Genomic DNA, 21043 nt, shown 5'->3' with positions numbered 1-21043 from the left:
TTTTTGCTACTTATATCTACTTTAAGTACAATACAAATCTCTAGGAAGAGAAATGCAAATGTTACTCTTGCCACCAGCATCATCGGCAGCTCTCTCTTGCCAAACCTGGCTTGAGTCTAAAGGAGCCCAAGGAAGAGCTGGAGAGCTAGGGAGTTGGGGGTGTCTGTGTGTATATGAGCACATGGGAACTAAAATACACCCTGCCATTTCTACAGGGTGAATTTTCTTCTGAGCTAAACTACATTTTAGATAATGGCAACACAAACAGCTGAATTTCCTGCAACCCTTGTAATACTACCCTATTAGCCAGTTACAGCAGTGACAAAACTTTATTCAGTATTGTGATAAGCAACATTGACTTCATAACAGTTTAAAACATGGCAGGCTGAATAACGTTGTAGGACTTACTGCAAACCTGATGTTTCAGAGAATGAAGCTAATGAAAACACCGCACATGTGGTAAAAATATTAAGAGATTTTGCTCTGATATTTAACCCTCTACACAGAGTCTAGCTATGGAAGGACAAACAAGCTGGAAGAGAACTATAGAAAGGTTTTCATAATCAAATATTTTCATGGCTGAAGAACAAGGTAGTGGTTCAAGTGGTGTTTCTAATCAGAACTAGGTCTGGCATCTACCTCTGCAATTTTTACGATAGGGTTACTTAAACTCACTGTTCTCAGTTCAGCTTCCGATATTGTCTGTAACAGGAGAACTTACATTCTGCCCTTTTCATTCAAGGATAAGAGGGTACATTCTAGTCTCATGCCGAAATCACAATGCCCACATAGCTCTATGCTGTCTGCTCAGTCCATCTTTCAGAAAAATTCAGCTGCTCCCAAACTGGGCAAATCCCTTGTGCATCAAAGTGCACCTCTGCCAGAACAGAGATTACCTGTGCTTTCCAGACAGGCAGCAACAGTGCCTGGAGATCATTTTAAAGGAAGAGTAGAATGGCCCTTTGCACTGAGCACAGCAACGGTGTTAGCAATTGTAGAGGGAAGAGAGGAAAAGAGGTGCTTTGGAACCTTTGTAATAAAGAGTGACATTTAAAAGAAATTCCTGAAAACGAAAACTAGGCAGAACTAGGCTTTCCCATGAGAGAAGCTAGCACCAATAGCTACGCTGTTGATGACCAGTACTCATCCTACAGACTCCAGGGCCAACCCAGCGCTCCTGCCTGTGCAGCCCAGAGCCGTGACTTGCACCTGCAAAGGACACTTGGGTTGCTCTAGCTCTGGTATCAACGCGGAGTTTGGGAGCATCCCTCTCCTGCCCGGCCTTCATGGGCAGGCTGAAGCAAGCTGTGGCAAAGGGCTGATCCTGGCAGCATCCAGGTGTGCTTCCGAGTCTGGAGACAAACGCCACAAAGCACTAGCAATTCCAGGGTTGTGGAGAAAGACCATCCCGCGGAGGGAAGGTTTCAGCTCTGCAGACAGTCACACGCTGCTGCAGATCGGGAGCTACGGCTGTTGCAGGAGCGTGTTTAAGAGCGGCAAAACAGAAGTGAAGTGGCAGCCGCCAGCCCGAGCAGGACTGCGGGAAGCAGACCAAGGCCCGGAGCCACTAGATGTCACTGCTGGGCCGGCGCTACCGCCGGCGCCAACCGCAGCTTCCCACCGACAGCGAACACCGCCAAGGCCCTCCGCAACGGGACTGAGTAAAGCCGCCACCGCTACTAACGGCTCGCCTGGCTCTCCTCCTCCATGCCGGGGCACCAACCCGCCCCAGCCCCATTCATCCCCGTGAACCGAGCCACGGTCAGAGAGCATGGGAGGAGAATTAAGACTCCCGTTTGCACAGTCTCTTAAGTTTAGTGGGAGACGGGGCACAAGTTTGCATTCACACAAACACACACTGTGCATAGCTGCTTCATTATAGATTCCACTGTGTCTTTTGGTCTAGGGTGGGCAATGAGTTTTTAAGTCATAGAATCATAGAATCACAGAATAGTTAGGGTTGGAAAGAACCTTAAGATCATCAAGTTCCAATCCCCCTGCCATGGGCAGGGACACCTCACACTAAACCATCTCACCCAAGGCTTCGTCCAACCTGGCCTTGAACACTGCCAGGGATGGAGCATTCACAACCTCCCTGGGCAACCCATTCCAGTGCCTCACCACCCTCACAGGAAAGAATTTCCTCCTTATATCCAATCTAAACTTCCCCTGTTTAAGTTTTAATCCGTTACCCCTTGTCCTGTCACTGCAGTCCCTAATGAAGAGTCCCTCTCCAGCATCCCTATAGGCCCCCTTCAGATACTGGAAGGCTGCTATGAGGTCTCCATGCAGCCTTCTCTTCTCCAGGCTGAACAGCCCCAACTTCCTCAGCCTATCTTCATACGGGAGGTGCTCCAGTCCCCTGATCATCCTTGTGGCCCTCCTCTGGACTTGTTCCAACAGTTCCATGTCCTTTTTATGTTGAGGACACCAGAACTGCACACAATACTCCAGGTGAGGTCTCACAAGAGCAGAGTAGAGGGGCAGGATCACCTCCTTCGACCTGCTGGTCACGCTCCTTTTGATGCAGCCCAGGATGTGGTTGGCTTTCTGGGCTGCGAGCGCACACTGAAGCTGGCTCATGTTCAGTTTCTCATCGACCAACACCCCCAAGTCCTTCTCCGCAGGGCTGCTCTGAATCTCTTCTCAGCACAACCTGTAGCTGTGCCTGGGATTGCTCCAACCCAGGTGTAGGACCTTGCACTTGGCATGGTTAAACTTCATAAGGTTGGCACCAGCCCACCTCACAAGCGTGTTGAGGTCCCTCTGGATGGCATTCCTTCCCTCCGGCGTATCAACCACTTTTAGCTTTGTATTTACAGGGTTCTCCATTTTCCCACGAGTTTTGTCATCTCTCTCACTCCTTCACACGGGAAGAAGTTCTTCCCTGTGAGGGTGGTGAAGCACTGGCACAGGGTGCTCAGAGAAGCTGCAACTGGCCCATCCTTGGCAGTGTTCAGGGCTAGGTTGGATGGGGCTTTGAGCAACCTGTTCCAGTGGAAGGTATTCCTGCCCGTGGCAGGGGGGTTGGAACTGGGTGGTCTTTAACGGCCCTTCCAATCTAAAGAATTCTGTGATTCTGCAATGAAGCATTGCCTCCTAGTTTCATATTTGGGAAACACAACCACAAGTCAAGAACTGGAATACCCCAGCACAGCCCTTGGGCCCTGGGCAGTCACTGCCTGACTAAACAAGCAGTAAGAACAACAAGCACCTTCAGACCTGTCTTGGACATGAATAGATGCATCAGAAGTGACTGCAATTGTGTCATGTCTGGTTCTGGGGGCTGGGAAGATTTTTCACAGCCTTCCCAAATTCAGCTGGCTACAGACAGCCTGAGTGAAACTTTGTGAATGACTCTTTATTATATCCCTTGATGTGCATTTTCCACTGGGTAAAACCCAGAAGAAATACACAAGCCCCATTAAATATTAAGCCACTGAGATCCCGTATTAATTATGAACATTTGTTCTTAGTGCTGAAAACGGTTTATCTAGAGTATTTTTCTCCTTCCTGTCCCTTCTTTTTCTCCTTCTTTGCCATCCCCAGTTTTGAGCCTCTGAAAAACCTAATTTAAGCAAAATAACATCAGTTTGCCAGAGGAAGTCCATTCTCCACAGTCTGTTTTTCAAGGAGAGTATTTCCTGAAAGGACACTGAAGCAGTTTCTTTTATTCATCAGCAGCTGTGCTGTGTACAACTGTGGCCTGATCTGCAGTCTGTGTGCTACCCCTCACCCTTCCAACTCCCACCAGCTCCAAGGGGATTTGCAGTAAAGGAGCTACAGGTACTTACATACATCACCCAGGTCAGTCTAATAAACCAGCCTGAGCCACACCAGCAGGCTGTGAGCCCCAGACAGGTAGCATGAATCAGACATTTTCCCTGTTTTGCGGGCACAGGTATAAATTAGTTTGTGTTTGTGTGTATAATAACTGTGTCCTTACCGCTGGTTGCAGAGCTGACAGGCAAAGCAGTCCAAATGGTAAACATTATCTCTGGCCCTCATCACCATCTCAAAGGCAGGGATCAGTTTACTGCAGGCAGCACAATTCCCGGTGGTACCAAAGAGCCTGCCAAAGAAGCACAATCATTAGAAGCCATTTTAATTAAATGGTGGAAGGACTAATTAAGTGTAATTAGCAGTATCAAATACTGTATTGCACCAATAAATAGAAGTTGCAGTCTCCATTTCGCTGACCAACCAGTGTGCAGGAACTTGGGATAAAACTGCCTGGTGAGCAGGCTCTGATTGTTGAGATGAAACTTCATGTGGTTTGCGAGCCTAGGGCTAATTTGCTGTCTAATGGAGAAAAGCATTAAACACTTACAGCACTATTCTGGGGCTCACAAAATTTCAGTCAAGACCTATCTGCCCCTCTGCAGCAGTGGGGTAGGTGCTCGGAGCCACCCATCCTCCTCCATGGGTGCTTGTGCCATCTGAGCTCAGCTGAAACCTAACAGAGGTATAGTCTGGCAGCCTCTTACAGCGAGACACAAGACCTGCAAACTTTGCCAACCCTGGCAGGCAATGCTACCATACAGCTCAGGAAGAGCCTCACTTACCTGCTGTTTACAATGAAAAAACACTTTCTCTTGCAATGAATACACAACCATTTTGCAAGGCACCTCAGAGAGCAAGCCCTCCTCCATGGCTGCATCCCCCTCCTCCCACTTCCATGTCCCTCCTGGGAGCCATCTAAGCCCTTCCACTGAGGCCTGAACGGCATGCTCAGCCGTTCCACCTCAGCTCCCCGGTCCTTGAGGACAGCCCTTCAGCACTGGAAGCTTTGCCATTTTCATCTTGGCTTTCACTATCTGTCTCCCCAGATGACTGCTGCTGTTACAGCTCTCGCCAGGGGACTCAACCAAGACTGCAGCATCCTTCCCCCAGGCACCTTACCCGAGATGTCTCTGCAGACCCCTGTGCACGCCAGGGGCAGCACACCACTGCAATGTTAAAGCCACACGAATCAGCTGGGGCATGGATCAACAGGCCGACAAAGCCAAGTTTCACCAAAGGCTGTGGTCAGTACACATGTGGTTAGTTACTCTGCTTAGGAGACGATAAAAATTGTATTCGCTCGGGGATGAGCCTCAAGACATACAATTCCTGCTGACCATTAGCTCTGTGCATGCAATGCGTCGCTGCCTGCAGACAGATTTGGGCTCGTGGTTTGTTTCAAGCCATTGGGTCTGGCTGATTCCACAACACAGATGAGAAGCATCAGGAAAATCTATAACCAATTTCTAAACCTGCAATTTGCCAAGCTAATCAATACTAATTATTACTGGCCAGTAATTGTGAATTAAACCACCCAGCAATGTTATAGAAACCTCCACACAATTCTCCCACCCTCCCACAGCGCCGTGCTCCTGAAGTCAGCTTGCTCTTCAGCTAGAAAAAAGGCTACCATCATTTTTCATTAGAAGTGGTATCAGTGGTCTTTCATTAGGCCTGGCTGGAAAAGCCTAAGACTTCCTATGGAGAAACAGCACTACGCTTGTTCTGAAAGCCAAACAATGCAAACCAAATAGGAAATGCCTCTGGAGGAGCGAAAAATTGCAAAGGGACTACCAGAATTTCTTCCCCCACGACTCCATCATACGAGGGCTGAAAGGCAGAGGAAAATCCCAGCTATATAGTTTGCTATACAGCAAACTCAGACCATGTAAGAGGCTGCCCCACTACCAATTTCTCCCTGCAAGCTGATTTGGGCTTGCTCCTGCTCCCACAGGCAGGCAGGGGAGGCAGCTGAGCAGGGTACCTGGCTGTCTAACATCAACAGACTGGACTGCAAAAATGCAGCAGTGAAAAGCATACAGGTCTCCACCCCAAAATGCCCTGGCTCTCATTCAGCACCCGCTTACAAATCGAGTCATTAATACAGACATCCCTCCTTTCCTTCCCCAGCACAGCTCCTCGCTCCTACAGTACCTCACTTGGGCATGGCAAAACCTGACAACTTTTGCCAGGGTTTTGCCATTTTCCATAAAATCAGGCATCTGCTTTTAGAGTTCCCAAGTCACAGTAAACTAAAAAAAATGAGTCCGATACGTTAGGCAGGGAAACTGGGAGGTTAATCCTAGATTTGCTCTGTGCCCAGCACTGCTACATGCACAAGTATAAAATATCCATTATTCATTAGCATCACAGTAGTGTGGAGCTCAATCTAGATTAAACAAAATAAAGGGGCCCCAGACAGCACCATTTGCATTGTTAAGCAGGCGCTTTTCTTCAGCCTTCAAATAGGAGACTTTTCTAAATGGAAATGATGGGGAAATTTGGACAGATGTTCACTTAACTATTTAAACAGTTAGCTTAAGAAACATGAAAAATGTATTTGGTACCATATTCACCTGTCTTCTTTCAGGGGTTTTGGGGGTAAACCAATTGTTAAACAGCTTTGGCTGTTTGCATAAGATCTGAAGCTTATGTTCTGTCCAGATGAAATCATGTTGCCTTCTAATGTCTACATAAATGTATCTTCCAGCTAGTCAGCGTGCTAATCTTTTTCTGTTCTATCAAGTTTTGCAGTCCTCCATACCATCCTTCTTCCAACAGATGAACATTTCACACTTGCTCTAGCACTGCCTAATTTTAATCTGCTTTTCAGGGAGTGATTTAGAGCCTTGTATATTCACTCTGCTTCTAAAACTATGCTGTAACTTGTAGCTCACTGAACATGATTTTATTTTCTTTTTTAGTCTACTGAAGAAACAGCAAAATGAACACAGACTTTTACCTTTTCTTGTTTGCTTGTAAAAAAACCTGCCTCCTCTGATACCTACTTACCCAGAAGTTACTTGAGCTGAAACTTTCTTTGGTGGGGAGCTTAACATTGTTGGAGGAGGGAGAGAAAACAAGAAGCAGAAGGAAAATATTCCACCCCAAGCCCCATCTGTGGTTAAATTTAAAATAACCCCACAAGAACAAACTGATCTGCATTCTGTCCCCCAGACACCTTCATAACAGATGCAATACTCTCTTGCACATTCACGCACACAAAGTTGAAGCACATTACAAAAAATCTATCAGCATCTACTTACCAGCTTGAAGCCATTGGCATAAAAGAAGCTGGAAATACAGAAAGGTTTCAGTTTAGAGTTGTTTTGCTGCTTCTTAAAAACCCTTTTTTTTCATCTCCCTTTGAAGTTAAAAGGCAACAATTTTTAAGCACAGATTTATTTCCCCTTATGTAACAGGAAGACCTAGCCAGCTTGCAAATAGGCATAGACTATGCAGATTTAAAATTCAGCACAATTAAACTTTTACCCTGTGGTAGTAATTATGTTTAATGGCTCTTAGCCTGAACTTAACCATGCCTATTGTTGTCAGCCAGTCTAAAAGCAGGAGTTTGTCCAAGGACAATTTTCTGTAGTTTATAGGCACACTAAAAACCCTGCTATGCACTGTTCTCATTGGCCATTGATGTCAGTGTGTATAGTAAAAATTAAAGCTAATTGGCATACAGAAGCAGCAGTGAATGCAAATGAATTAATGGGAAAAGAAAGAAGCGCTCCTGGAAGCAGGAGGAAACTGTCGAACGATGCTTTTTCTGTACTCTTGTCTGGGCTAAAGGGTAGTTTTCTGCACGATGGCCCAGACATCACCAGCTCTGTGAATACACCTGAAGTTAACTCAAACAATAGCAAAATCACAGCACCCTGCAGACGTTTTTTGGAAAAAGGAATTGTTAAGGGTCCTTACTGTAGGGAAGACAGTAAGAAACTTCTCATGTGAACACATTAAGTTTAGCACCTTTTAACAGATTTCTCCTTCTCCAACCAAAATGTGCGGGGTGGCTAAACTGAGAACCAAATTACCTATTTCTGTCACCGCTAGAAACAACAGCCTGTTTTCGTCAGTGCCTACAAAGGAGAGAGTCCCCATTTCTTTTTCTCCGTATCCTGGTGTCTGACTAGCTAGCAGCTTGCAATCAAGAAAGAGGGAGAAAATCCACAGAAAGAGTGAAAATTTTGGAGCTGTTGACTTCACAAGAGACAAAAAAAGAGGAACCAGGACAAGCACATATAAATAATGAGTGGTACAGAAAGGATAGGTTAGGAGTGTCAACCACATTTTTTTAAACAGCACAAGAACAAGGTAAGTTCAAAATTAAACAGCTGAGTTGAGATTGACAATTCCCCCAAACAAGAGGCTTCATCAACACTGAAGGGTAAGAACTGTGAGTTGAAAAAGGAGTAGGCACTTATCTACAGATAAATATCAAGGCCAGGTTGGACAGAGCCTTGGGTGGCATGGTTTAGTGGGAGGTGTCCCTGCCCATGGCAGGGGGGCTGGAACTTGATGATCTTAAGGTCCTTTGCAACCCTAACTGTTCTGTGATTCTATGATTCTACATTTGCACATATTGTATACAGCTACATATTTCTCTCTGTATTTGTATACCCAGATTATCTGGATATACAAGTTTTGGAAGAGCTACCAAACCTCATGCTCATATCCTCACTAGCTAGTAGATGAAATAGGCTTTCCCATACACCTTCCCTATATGCCTGCTGCATATATTTCCTAGTACCATCAGGACCTGCTGTAGGACAAGACTTGCTTTACGTACCTGAAACTTACACCAAAAGAAAGGGTTTTGCCCCTACTATTTGAAACAAACAAAGAAAGGAGTAGTCTTTGAGTGAGGATGACTCTTAACAGCTTGCAGTCATTCTTTCTCATCTGTGGATATTAGAAATAAACTGAACTGAAAGTCTGATTTGACCAAAGTACTGAATATGCCAATAATTGGAGGGAAAGCCTGAACATCACTTAAAAAGATAAAAAGACTAAGCTTAAAAGCAACTTCAGACTTGAGGTTCCCAAATTCCCTGTAATCAGCCTTTGTGTAATATTCAGAGAAAGCTGACAGGTGTTTCATCACACAGTATATGCATATTAGCTGGTGCACCCTCCTACCCAGGATACCATCCCTTGTCAGCGCTGCAGTGGGAAGTCATGTCAGTTGAAGGAAAGAAAACGCATTTTGATACTAATGAAGTTGGTCAAGCTGTCCTCCCATGAAGCCTTCAAGTTCAATCCCAAGAATTTACATCTTGCATGCCAAAGGGTTTGGCAGTCATAGACAGCATAGCAGGAGGAGCTGAACCAGTGCGGTACGAAAAATCCCTCTGGTCAGGTGACCACACTAGTTCAGAGATCACTGGGAATAAATTTCAAGGTTCCTCAAGGGCAACTGTTTTCAGCTGAAGAATGCATGTGAATGTTCTCTTGGGTTTACTTGTTTGGTCTCTGCTTCCGTATTTTCAGTAGATAGGTACAGTGGGGCTGGGACTCTTAGGAGGGAGAAGTCCAAGTCTTCCTCCCCTGTTCCAGTCTTTCTTAAGGTACAACTGAAGCCACTGACCTAAAAACCCAACTTGGCTGTCTCTGGCCCTGCTGAACACCTACACAACCACAATCTCTTAGGGTACTTTAAAAGCAGCAGTCATAAAACTGAAAGTTTGAAAGTGCCAGAGGCATGCTAGTATACTACAGCCAGGCTGAATTACCCCCCACAAGCTTTCTACTTCACTGGGAGGTTGTGGAGAAGGAAAAAGAGGTTAGAAAAAGCAAATGAACAAGCCAAACATCGCTTGTTTATCCTGAAAAGCATACGCCATGAGAAACTCCTGGACCAGCTACTATGCAAAAAGAAAAAATAATCTGTACTTTAACATCAGAAAGCACAGCAATTCTGCCAAGACACGCTGTATTTTCAGTCTAATTAATCCTCCTTAATCTGTATAGATACTAAATGTAGAAGTGAGGTAGAAGTGAGGGTATCCTACATAGCATGCAAGACACTCCCTGTTGTGATGCAAGAACAGGACTTCAATTTAGCAACATTTTAGGCTCTGAGCAGACACCATTGGTTCAGCTACACTGCATGTATACCTCTCCTGCCCATGCTAAACATGTCCCTTGAAAAGCAAGCAGGGCATGCTCTCGGTGCATGCACGCACACTACTCTCCTCTGGTGGAAAAGAATCCCAGCTTCCACAAGCTAGAGCTACACTCAAGAGTATTAGTGATGTCTCTGGTAGATTAACTTGAATTCTGCTAGCTGTGGCATGCACTTCTCAGTTCCTGAAGACTTGTGCTTACGCATCCACCTGTGATTTAATACCTTGGTTTAGGACCTTTGTTACTGACTTGGGGAAGCCCATCAGAAGGAGGGCATTTGCCTGCATCCTCATATGCCAGAGAGCACGGTGCCTGTGTTTGGGCAAGATTGCTTTTCATGTCCCACACCAAAACTAAACCCTGCACATCTGCCAGACACAGAACACTTCATCTGAAGGGCTAACAGAATGAACCTGCTGGGGCAGAGCAAAAAACAACAGGTATCCAACAACTGGAAAGCTCAGTACCGGGCATGTGACTCATTTGGAATAGCAGCTGCTACGGGTGGAGTTCAAGCCTTCGTGATACAAGCAGCACTGAGGGGTGCCGGTGCCAGGGGATGGCAGTCCTGCTGGGACCTCTCTGTCCCTCAGACAAGGTACACAGGGCTGATCAATCCACCCACCAGAGGCACCAACACTGCACTCAGGTCATGGGACTGATCAAAATGTGGGAAGTTGGATAAAAAGAATTTCCATGAAATCCATTGTGAACAGCATTAGGGCTCTCCAAGAAGCCCTTCTCTCTTACTGATTCACCATCATTTTTTAATACAGGTTTGGAGTTTTCTTTGGAGTCTAATTAAAGCCCTAATCAGTTTACATGATGAAAAACCTTCACACCACCAGCATATCAAGCATGCAGAAGTGACAGATCTGCTCCTGTCAGAGAGATCCTGACTTGCCTTTGCTTGTGCTATGGCACCATGCTGAGTAAAAAGGAAAAATCATGTTCGTCATCAGCACTCCGCAGTGAAATTTAAGTTGTCAGCTCCTCACGGGAAATCCTGATGTAACACCCAAACCGTCCCTGTGAACCGGAGCTTGGTGAATGTTTAATTATGCCCAGGAACAAACACATAGCGCTGCGTGGGGGCTGCGAGGAGCCATCCAAGCTGCATGCTAAGCTGCTAAGTCCCAGAAGCGGCTTCTTCAATAGCATTTGCTTATCAAAAATAATTAGAGGTAGGAATGCTAGAACTGTGATTATGAAACAAATGGTAAATCTATTTGCTCAGAAGAAATGTATCGAAAGATACATCTAGACACAGCTGGAGACTGAGGTGATACCGCAAGGATAACAACTCGAGATCCAATTTCATCTTTCATGATTAAAAAATGAGCAAGAAAGTGTTTTATGAAATGTGAAGGTTAACAAATGTTCCTTCACAAGCAATGACGACAGTTTATCTTTTGAAACAAATGATCAGGCTATGGTCTGCTACCAGCTCCTGAAACACGCTTGAAAGTCTTCTTCTAAAAACCCACCGTGGACCAGCGCATGTGGCCAGCAGCCCACCATGCTGTCAGTGCTGCAGACAAAGCTGGCTCCAAAGCAACACCGGCACAGCGGGGCAGGAGCCAGCCGCCCTCCCATCCCAGCACTCTGCCCCACGCCAATGATAGAAGTCCAGAAGTTCATCCCTGTCCCCAGTCCCTGCAGTGGCTGCAGCCCAACAGCACCTACCTGCAGGAGGGGTGGCACAAGGAGGATCCCAGACCTGCAAATTGGCAACAACTTCAGCTGAATTTCTAAGCTGCCCAAAATAATCCAGGAGCCCTTTTTGTCTATAGGTAAGCACCTACACATTGCTGCCTGCCCAATGATGAGGCAAGTGGAGCCTGGTGGTGAGTGGTAATGGCTAGGTCTTTGGAGCTGTGGGCAGGAACAGGCCTGCTATAGGCTGCTAGATGGGAGAAGGCACATCTTACCAGGTAATGGAGCACATATTCCCAAATGACACAATCAGCTCACAGCCAAATTGAAAGAAACATCAGTTTACAAAGACATCATGAAACACCAATTTTTTTTTCTCCTGGTCATTACACAGCAATATTCCTTTTGGGCTTCAGATATAAAAGATGCATAAATTTACAGTTATGGGTGCAGAATCAGTCTAGCTTTTCAATTTTCACATAATGGCTGACCTATTAAATACTAGTGTGATATGAACCCTGTTCTTATTCAAATGCTTATAGAGGAAGTGGCCAACAATAAATTCCTTTGACCATCCTCCAGGTAAAGTGCTCCCTTTCTGGTGCAAGTAAAGTGTGAAGTATGAAAACTTATTTTTAGGAATGAATTCTACTAAAATTTGACTACTAGAACAAATACCATGAGTTGTTTAATAAGGAAAAAAAGAGATGTGGATAGGGGCTCTAAAAGTATTAAGTGATTATATAATGATGAGAATGTGTAAGTCTCCAAGAAGAAAAATTCAAATTAACAGGAGTGAACAATAAGTAGAGAAATGGTAATGGCAACTTTAACTCCTTCTGTTAATAGAATTAATAGTTAAAATTGAGAAAGAAATATTATGTGTAGAAGGCAACAGAAGATGCTTTAAAGTAAAACCATACTTCCATAAAATATGGGACTGCATAGCAATGCGCTTACTCCTAACCTGAAAGGGTTCCTTAGCATCAGGAGAACAGAACCCAGGAGTTTAGCAGAACACACCCAAACATACTGTAAAGCTAAATTTATTTATTAGCAAGAACACAAAACGCCATAGCTGTAAAGTTACATTGTTCTTTCCAACAAAAACAAGTAAGAAATATTTCTAGTGGACAAAGCTACTATAATGGACTAAACTCAGAGAGAGAACAAATATTTGAAGCCCACATAAGTCTTCCCTCCACAATTTAACCATGCTGCACAAATAGCAACAGACTTCCCCCTTGGTGAGCCAGGGACTATTCTAACCCAACAAATGGAGGCAGAGGGGCTAGAACAGGTTTGTTTCAGAGACCACGCTTAACTGCTTGCTGTGACAGAAGCTGTATGGACATGGGCAAACACTAGCCCAAACTATTGCCTTCCATGTTTTATGTTGTGAGTTGCTCTCTCTTCTCAAATGTTTCCTGGGGTCTATCACTCCTGGCCTCTTTCCCATCTCTAGCACGGTGTTCTGGTGTGGCCCAGAAAGTCGTGCCACCTAGAGATCAGTGAGAAGATCACAGATTCAGCTTTCCTACCTTAAAGCAGCACTGTCGGGACAAACCAAGGAAAGAAATGCTCTACAAGTGCAGTAATAAAAAGTTCTGTCTAAGTTTAACAGCATCAATACTGCTCTCCTTCGGCCCTTTAAAGTGTCTGATTTGATGTCACCCGTTATTTTTGCTATGAAACTAAAACAAACAAAAATCAATACAGTGCTTATTAAACAGACAAAATGAGGGGTAGCTCTTAGGTCCCAAAAAGCAAATGTGAATGGGAATCACTTCCCAGATTAGTATTTCTAGTAGGGCTCTGTAACATGCAGAATAACACTGAATATCTATCTTTCAGGTCAGATTAAACAAAATCCCATCTGTCGTGGTTTAAAACCAGTCAGGCAGCTTGTTCACTCACTTCCCCCCCTTCTTGCCCTCCCTCTACTCCCAGAGGGACAGAGAGGAGAATCAAAAAGAATGCAACTCCCACAGGTTGAGATAAGAACAGTTTAGTAACTAAGGTATAACACAAATCACTACTGCTACTACCAATAGTAATAATGATAAAGGAAATAACAAGGGAAGAGAATACAACACCTCAGCACCAGCCGATTGATAACTCGCCCCCCCCACCCCAGCCCGACCAAGCTCTGACCGATACCTCCTCCAACCCTGCAGTCCCCCAGCCCTTCCGGCTAACTCCCAGTTACCTCCTGGGCATGACGTGCTGTGGTATGGAATACCTCTTTGGCTAGCTTGGGTCAGGTGTCCTGTCTCTGCTTCCTACCGGCTGCCCCTCCTCCCTGGCAGAGCATGAGGCTCACAATGTCCTTGGCCAAACCAAAACATCGCTATCAGCTCTGTTCCCAGGCCGAAAGTCAAAACACTGCACTGCACCAGCTACCAAGAAGGAGAAAAATGACTGCTACTGCTGAACCCAGGACACCATCAAACCCAAACAAACACCACACTGTTTATCAAGTGCACAAATGACAAGTTTAGAGAAGTGATAAATAATGAAGAGGACGATGACTGATGGAGAGACCTGGATTGCTTGGCAAGCTGGGTGCAAACAAGATAAATTAAAAAAAGGTACAAACAAGATAAAGAAACACTCCAGAAACTAAAGCAGCTTATGCTTTCTGGGAGAAAGACTATTCCTGGAAGAAAATCTGAGAGATTTTGGGGTCCTTGTGATTAGAACCTTGCATGGCCCAATTGTGATACTATGATGAAAAGAAACTATGCAATCCTTCACAAGAGATCAAGAACTGTTATATTCTTCATTGACACGTCAGAATTATGTCCACAACACAAAAAGAGGACAGCTGAACTGAAGGAGGGTCAGTGAAGAACCAAAATTCTAATTTAGGGTTAGAAATCTGTTGTTGAAGAACTTTCTGAAGCTCAGGGTTTTCAGCTTAGCACAGACAGGGTTAAGGATACTTCTACAGCAAGTGACCTGTAGCATTAGTAAATACCCAGACTTGAGCAAGGTACAAAAATTATTTCATGATAGTGAAGATAGTTAACGCCTCACTGCATTGTTTCGACCTTTCCAAAGACTGCTTATCCTTTCTGTTCGCCCTCAGAATTGTTCCACCCTTATCCAAGCTACTCCTCACTTACGTTTTGCATCCCACCTAAGCAGGTATGGACGGCAACTGCTGCCTGTGTGGCAGAATTTCAGCTGAGACATTTCATGTCTGCCCTGGAGAATTTCATCTCAAACAGGAGCAAAACCCCTCACATGGGCAGGATGCTCTTGTACACTGCCTGGCTGAAAGGCAAGGTGGCAGCTCCCACATGGCACTAATAGACTTTTCTTCTATTTGACTCAGTGCTGAATATCTCGTCTTTACAAGGATAAACTTGTTTGTTCAAGTTTACTAAGAAAATACTTATGAAATATATTCAGAGATGTGTTTTATATTGAAACACTTGAAGCATCTGATCACTGGGACTGCAAGGTTAGATGACATTTTACCTCCCTGTCTTTAAACTGGGCTTTTTTTGTTTTGCTTCAGGTGTGTTTGCTGGCTGAGGTTGCGTAGGAAATGCTATCAGTGCTTCAGGTTAAAAAAAAAAAAAAAAAAGAAAATATGAACATTAGCTGGAATTAAGTACATTCTTCCAAAGGAAAACCAAAATCCATTATCAAAATCCATTTGCGTTTATATGCAGTATTTTGTACAAAACCTCACACACACCAGGCAAAAAATGCCATGTGTTGTTACATATTGCAGACACACACTGACAGGGCAGTTCTAACTCAAAGTTAAGTGATGGTTTCTGCAGACTTCCCCATGTATAAAAAAATTTTTGAAGTTGATCTGCAATTTTGGAGTCTTTTGCTCTGCTTACTTAGTGAAGAGACAAGAGCCCCTTGGGAGGAACCTTACTCAATACAAGCACTAGAAATCTATCTAAAAGCTATCATAGAAAAGGTAAATGTTTGGTCAGGCCTCAGACAATATACAGAAGTGTAACATCAAAGGTATGCAAGAAGAATTAACAGTCTTTCCCTAAGTTTTTCAGCAAGCATTGTTTGTTCTTTCTGGTTCATAATAATAATAAACAGTTAAGTCATGCCTTCTTCCTTTTACCTTTATCCTAAAAATAGGATTCGACCTCCCTGGCTACAAAATACATTAAGTGCAAATAAGAAGCCTGCTTAGACAGAGGAAGAAACTCCAGCCACTTCTGGACAGGGCTGACCATGCACAAGTACGTGTTTTCATAGTAGAGGTTTAGAAAGACAAACAGTTGGCAGCACACTCAGAGGCTTTGGGAAGAGCCCACAGTACGTTCCTCTGTTTACCTCAGGTAATCTCTGCGGCAAAGAATGAGATTTGCTTTTGTGTAAAGAGTTGATCCAACCTCTCCAAGACGACAGTCACAGCAGGCGCACTTTAGACAATCTTCATGCCAATACTTATCCAGAGCCTTCAGCAGGTACCGGTCCTTGATCTTCCGGTTGCAGCCAGCACAGCCCTTCTGCTTCCCTTTGGGTTGTACAGATAACATTGGCACACCTGCATGCAAACAAAGCATTTCTTTAGAAGATATCCAAACAGGTTGAAGAGGTTGCCTGCATTTCAGGTAGCTATGTGAGCTATAGGTAGATCTGTGAGCAAACACTGCTGTTGGTTTCATTACAAGGAGTTCACGCTACAAGAAGCTGATAGTCAAAGGAATTTAAACTTCATATGCTGTTGCAGGTTAAGTGGGAGTACAACAGGAACGCAGCCCTTTTTTCCCCTAAGGGTAGGACTGACACAAAGCACCATACTTTTTTTTTTTTAATTAGCATCTTGCAGGAGAATAAACTAGGTGCAATTTCAACATTTGCTTTTTCCCTCATTACCAGTACCTTGTGTGGTTAATTACCTGCCACAGGCAATTACGAAGATCAGAAGGGCTATCACAGTATGTACCCCCAGTCCAGCATCTTGGATGGATCAAGCTTGATGGGGAAAGGAGAGGAGTGGATATAAAAAGATGTGGCATGCCACTGTTTTTCCTCTCTTGTGAAATCTAAGGGTCATAGAGGCCTCAGTGAGAGCAAGAACAGCCCAGAGGCTGTTCTAAAAGAAATGGCATTCAAAAGCCCGTGAGGATCGCTTAGAATAACCCAGCTAGTGCCCCACTACCACTAGTGAAGCCATGCTCCTTAAACAAAACAATACCTTCTCTTGTACCACTGGAGAAGGTAGTAAAAAGCCAGGTTTTTCCTCCCTGGAAACCCCTGCTAAGACTGCAAAGCAAACATGCGCTAGGTGCGAGGTGGTGACAGGGCTGAAGTCACCAGGCTGGAGCAGACTTGCTGTGCCCACCTTCCTGCTGTCCACTGCTGTCTCCAGCTACTTCCTCTCCTCCAAGCAGGTAGTGCCTCCCATGGTGAGCACTTGCATGCCTGCGAGAACTCTTGCCCTTATCAGTTTAAGAGGGAGGTAGGGAAGGATTTTATGGAATCAACAGGGAAGGTGGAAAAATTAACAAGGATGTACTGTAGGGAGGAAGGGGACAGAAGATGAGGAAAGAATACACAAACTCACTGAAATGCCGGAATCCCATTTTCTCTAGAACCTTGATTTTTATTTTACTAGTGTCAATCACTAAAAATGACAATGCTGGGCCTGTAACAAGCATGCTGTGGGCATAACCAATACAGAGGAGAGGGAACACTGTCTATAGTAGCAGGTGTTACTGGTTATATACTTATGCACAAGTGAAGCCACCATCTCTGTAAGAAGCGTTGGTTGTCCTGGAAAGTAGCAGCTTGATAATGGAATTATTAACAGTCCTTAACCAGAGAGGACTGAGTCAGTGCCACCGTAATAAGTGACATTTGCTGCTTTTCTTAAAAGCCAGGGTGACCTGACAGTGGCACATGTAAAACCCACCACTCCTACAGTAATAATTGCTTTGTCAGAGCTTCAAGCAGACGACAATAGCACTTAAGACACCTCTACACAAACAGCGAGGTATTGATCCATTTCTTATCAAAGTGGTCTCAGCAGCACAGAGACAGGTCAAGTAACATTCAAAAACTCTGGCGGCTTAAAGAGCCCCCTGCGTTTTGCTGCGGCACACTCAAAACCCACTTGCAAAGTCAATACAAGCAAACTTCTGATGCCAGCAACAAATATGCGATAATTAAGTGAAAACTTAAATCTCTGTTTGACTGTCACATATGCAACTCATAACGCTTCTGAGAGAAATTCTACATACATGGCCACAGAAAAACACCCACACATTTGCAAAGAGAGAAAAGACAGGGAGGTGTCACAAGTGTTATGTACTGAAGGTGCTGGGGGTCAGACAGCACAAGTCCCGTGATCCTCGTGACAGTTTCTTATAAGAACAAGGGAAGTAACTCTGTGGTTCTGGGCACAGAAACACTCTATTTATTTATTTATTTATTTAAGGTACATTTCAGGAGCAAAGAGAAGCTTCACTTTCTGAGTGATATCTTTTTCAGAAAACCTAAAGCCTTCAATCTGTGCTCTCTCCAACTCCATGCCAGGAAAACAGCACATCGTGAGAAGATACTGGCTTATTCTGAGGCAGGAAAGGGTGAATGCATGTATTTGCATTTGCAAACTGTGTGAGATACAGCATCAGTGATGAAAGAAAATAGTTCACCCCTATGAAAACTAAGACCTTGACGTGCAAATTATACTTTAAGATAGGACTAGACACCAGTGAATCACTACCCACCCCCAAAACAGCCTCTCTAAATGTGAACTGCGTATCCTTAAAGGCAGAAGAGGATTTCTTACTAGGAGGGTCATCATACAATGGTTTTGCAAGGTTCAGCTAGGTAACTTGAGGATCCTGCATCTGGAGCAGCTGTGGATTTCAAAATGCAGATTCTAGACAACCAGAGCGCTTTAAACCCCCTTTCAAGAGAACTGCTGCATAGATGGGGTTTGAGATTATCTCTGTGATTCAGAAATACAAGATCTTCAGCTGGATGGGACTTCCCAAGACCCTTGAGTGCCTTTGAAACCAGTGCACATCCAGAATTACAGCTGCCCCCATCTGGAGTGAGGGGTCCACTGTAATAGCAGCATGGTCAAGCACAAGGGCAGTTGCCTAGATATGAAACCCTTGCAGTACCATTAGGAGAGGTTGGTGTGATCAGTAAGGGCAAGATGGCAGGTCAGGAGGGTCTGCTGAGGTGGAGGTGGCAAGCTGACCTGTACAGCTGTGGGCTGGCTGTAGCAGTGATTCTTGTTCCATCTGTGGCCCTGGAAGCCCTCGCTCACCACAGCCATCTCAGATCCTCATGAATGCAAGCACACCATTGTTTTATGAGAGGCTTCCATGAATAAGGGGAATGTAACACTTTGATTTTATTCTAATAACTAGCAAAGGAACAGATACATATATTTTTAAACAGTACCTTAAGCAAGGAAAAAAGCTATATATTTGGTCAGTGTTCAGCAGGGGGCTTTCTAATGAAAAAAAAGGTACCATTTCAGAGATCATATAATGTTCAAAGCTGCTATTCCCACTCAGATAATAACGAGCAAGGTCAGCCTCTGCTGGTCAGGTTCAGTGTTTTGAAATTACATTTTGGGCTGTGAGGCTTCCCTCTGACATCCCAACCAACCAGTCTGCACGGAGCACACACGCCACTACAGAAAGTTGCAGCTGCAATTAGCTGGTGAGGTGACACAGCAGGCAAGGCGTGAAACAAAATTTCAGAAACTGCCAAACTTGATCAGCAAGGTTCCTCCAATGCCTGCCACATCATTTCCAAGCAACAAGAGAGCAGCATCACAGAAGCTTAACCCTTTCCATCGAGAGAGGCTTGCACAAAGAGGACACAGCAAACACCAAACCCTACTTTCCTCCTCCTGCCTTGCTTCCAGCAAACCCCAACCAGGTGGTTTCTGCCTGGGCTTTGCAGGCAGCAACCACCTGGAAAGATCTTTCTGTTGGGAAATTTCCACACTGTAAGACCATAAGACTGGGATGCTGCTTCATTTCTCTATGTAGATTTTTCCCCAGTTCTTACAAAAAAATGCTGAGGTACCTAGTTCCATTTGATCAAAGGCACATAATATCTAAGCAGGCTGTCAAGAAACAAAGGACTCACCACTGGCAAATTCTGTATGGGCTGCGTGGGTGAGGATTAGGAAATGTGAAGTAGTGTTGCAGAAGTAGAAAAAGTAACATCTGAACACTCATCTGTTTCAATATGTGATCACAAAGGGAATCACAGAATCACAGAATGGTTTGGGTTGGAAGGGACCTTAAAGGTCATCCAGTCCCAGCCCCCCTGCCATGGGCAGGGATGCTTTCCACTAGACCAGGTTGCGCAAAGCCTTGCCCAACCTGGCCTTGAACACTTCCAGGGATGGGGTGGACACAGCTTCCCTGGGAAACCTGTGCCAGTACCTCACCACTCTCACAGGGAAGATTTTCTTCCTAATATCTTATATAAATCTCCCCTCTTTCAGTTCAAAGCCATTACCCCTTGATCTGTCACTATATGCCCTTGTAAGAAGTCCCTCTCCAGATTTCTTCCGGGCCCCCTTTAGGCACTGGAAGCTGCTCTAAGGTCTCCACAGAACCTTGTCTTCTCCAGGCTGAACAAGCCCACCTCTCTAAGCCCGTCTCCATAGCAGAGGTGCTCCAGTCCTCTGATCATCCTTGTTGCCCTCCTCTGGATCCACTAAAGCAGGTCCATGTACTTCTTGTGCTGGGGGTCCCAGAGCTGAACACAGTACTCAATGCTACTTGATTGCCAAATTTTGAAAGTACCATCAAGTTGCTCTCTCCTCTTCTGTTGCTAGCCATCCATATTGCTAGCTTTTCTTAGAAGCAGTAGATGAAGCCTTGCTATTTTTGGCTACCTACAGTTCCTTCTTTGCCCTTTACAACTTAATAGACTTGCTGCTGGTAAATACAAAACAAAACCTGTTCTGAGTGCTCGGAGCTCCAATGCACATTAAAAAATTATAGACACCACCTCTGGACATACTGAAATTTATGGCTGTGTCTAAAGAGGCTGTTATTGTAGTGAGTAATCTAAACTTTACCTCTATTCACAGTCAGACAAACAAGCTTTAATCAGCCTGTATCTTCTCAGTCAGGGTCTTTCTGTAAAATTATTCAGCTGGCTTTGTAACACAAGTGTCCACTAAGTACACCTCTCCATTTTTCCAAGCCATTTTACTGATATTTCTATTCACATGGCAATCAGCTGCAGTTCCTCTAAGGGCTCTGTTCATAAAGCCTCGTTTCCAAGAGAGCCTGGGAACTTTTTATAAATGGTAGACCTTTTAAATAACAGTTATCTGCAGTGGTCCTATGGCGTACAGCTTCACAGTGCTCTGGTCTGCAAGAGAGCTACTGGACCCCTCTGAAAGCATAGAAGTTCACCACGTAATTTCTTTAATGCAACTCTAAAGGTTAATTGGTCTGAAAGAGTAATGGGGGACTGCTAGCTAATG

At 44.6% G+C, this 21043-nt stretch overlaps 1 protein-coding gene across 6 annotated transcripts in view; it reads right to left on the bottom strand.

The window, feature by feature from the left end:
• The window catches only part of LMO1 (LIM domain only 1), a 64400-nt gene that overhangs the window by 1959 nt on the left and 41398 nt on the right, over positions 1 to 21043 (bottom strand). For all 6 annotated transcript variants that reach the window (XM_062619845.1, XM_062619839.1, XM_062619843.1 and 3 more), the window contains 2 exons: positions 15895 to 16108; positions 3947 to 4072 (listed from right to left, as the gene is read on the bottom strand). In XM_062619845.1, the coding sequence (XP_062475829.1) occupies positions 3947 to 4072; positions 15895 to 16108 (340 nt within the window). The remainder of the gene's footprint in view (positions 1 to 3946; positions 4073 to 15894; positions 16109 to 21043) is intronic.

Source organism: Pezoporus occidentalis, unplaced genomic scaffold (assembly GCF_034315485.1).
Source record: "Pezoporus occidentalis ecotype Australia unplaced genomic scaffold, CSIRO_AGI_Poc_V1 ctg214, whole genome shotgun sequence".
Classification (NCBI taxonomy): domain Eukaryota; kingdom Metazoa; phylum Chordata; class Aves; order Psittaciformes; family Psittacidae; genus Pezoporus; species Pezoporus occidentalis.
The sequence above is the reverse complement of the archived record's forward strand: the minus strand, read 5'-3'. Positions and strand labels throughout refer to the sequence as shown.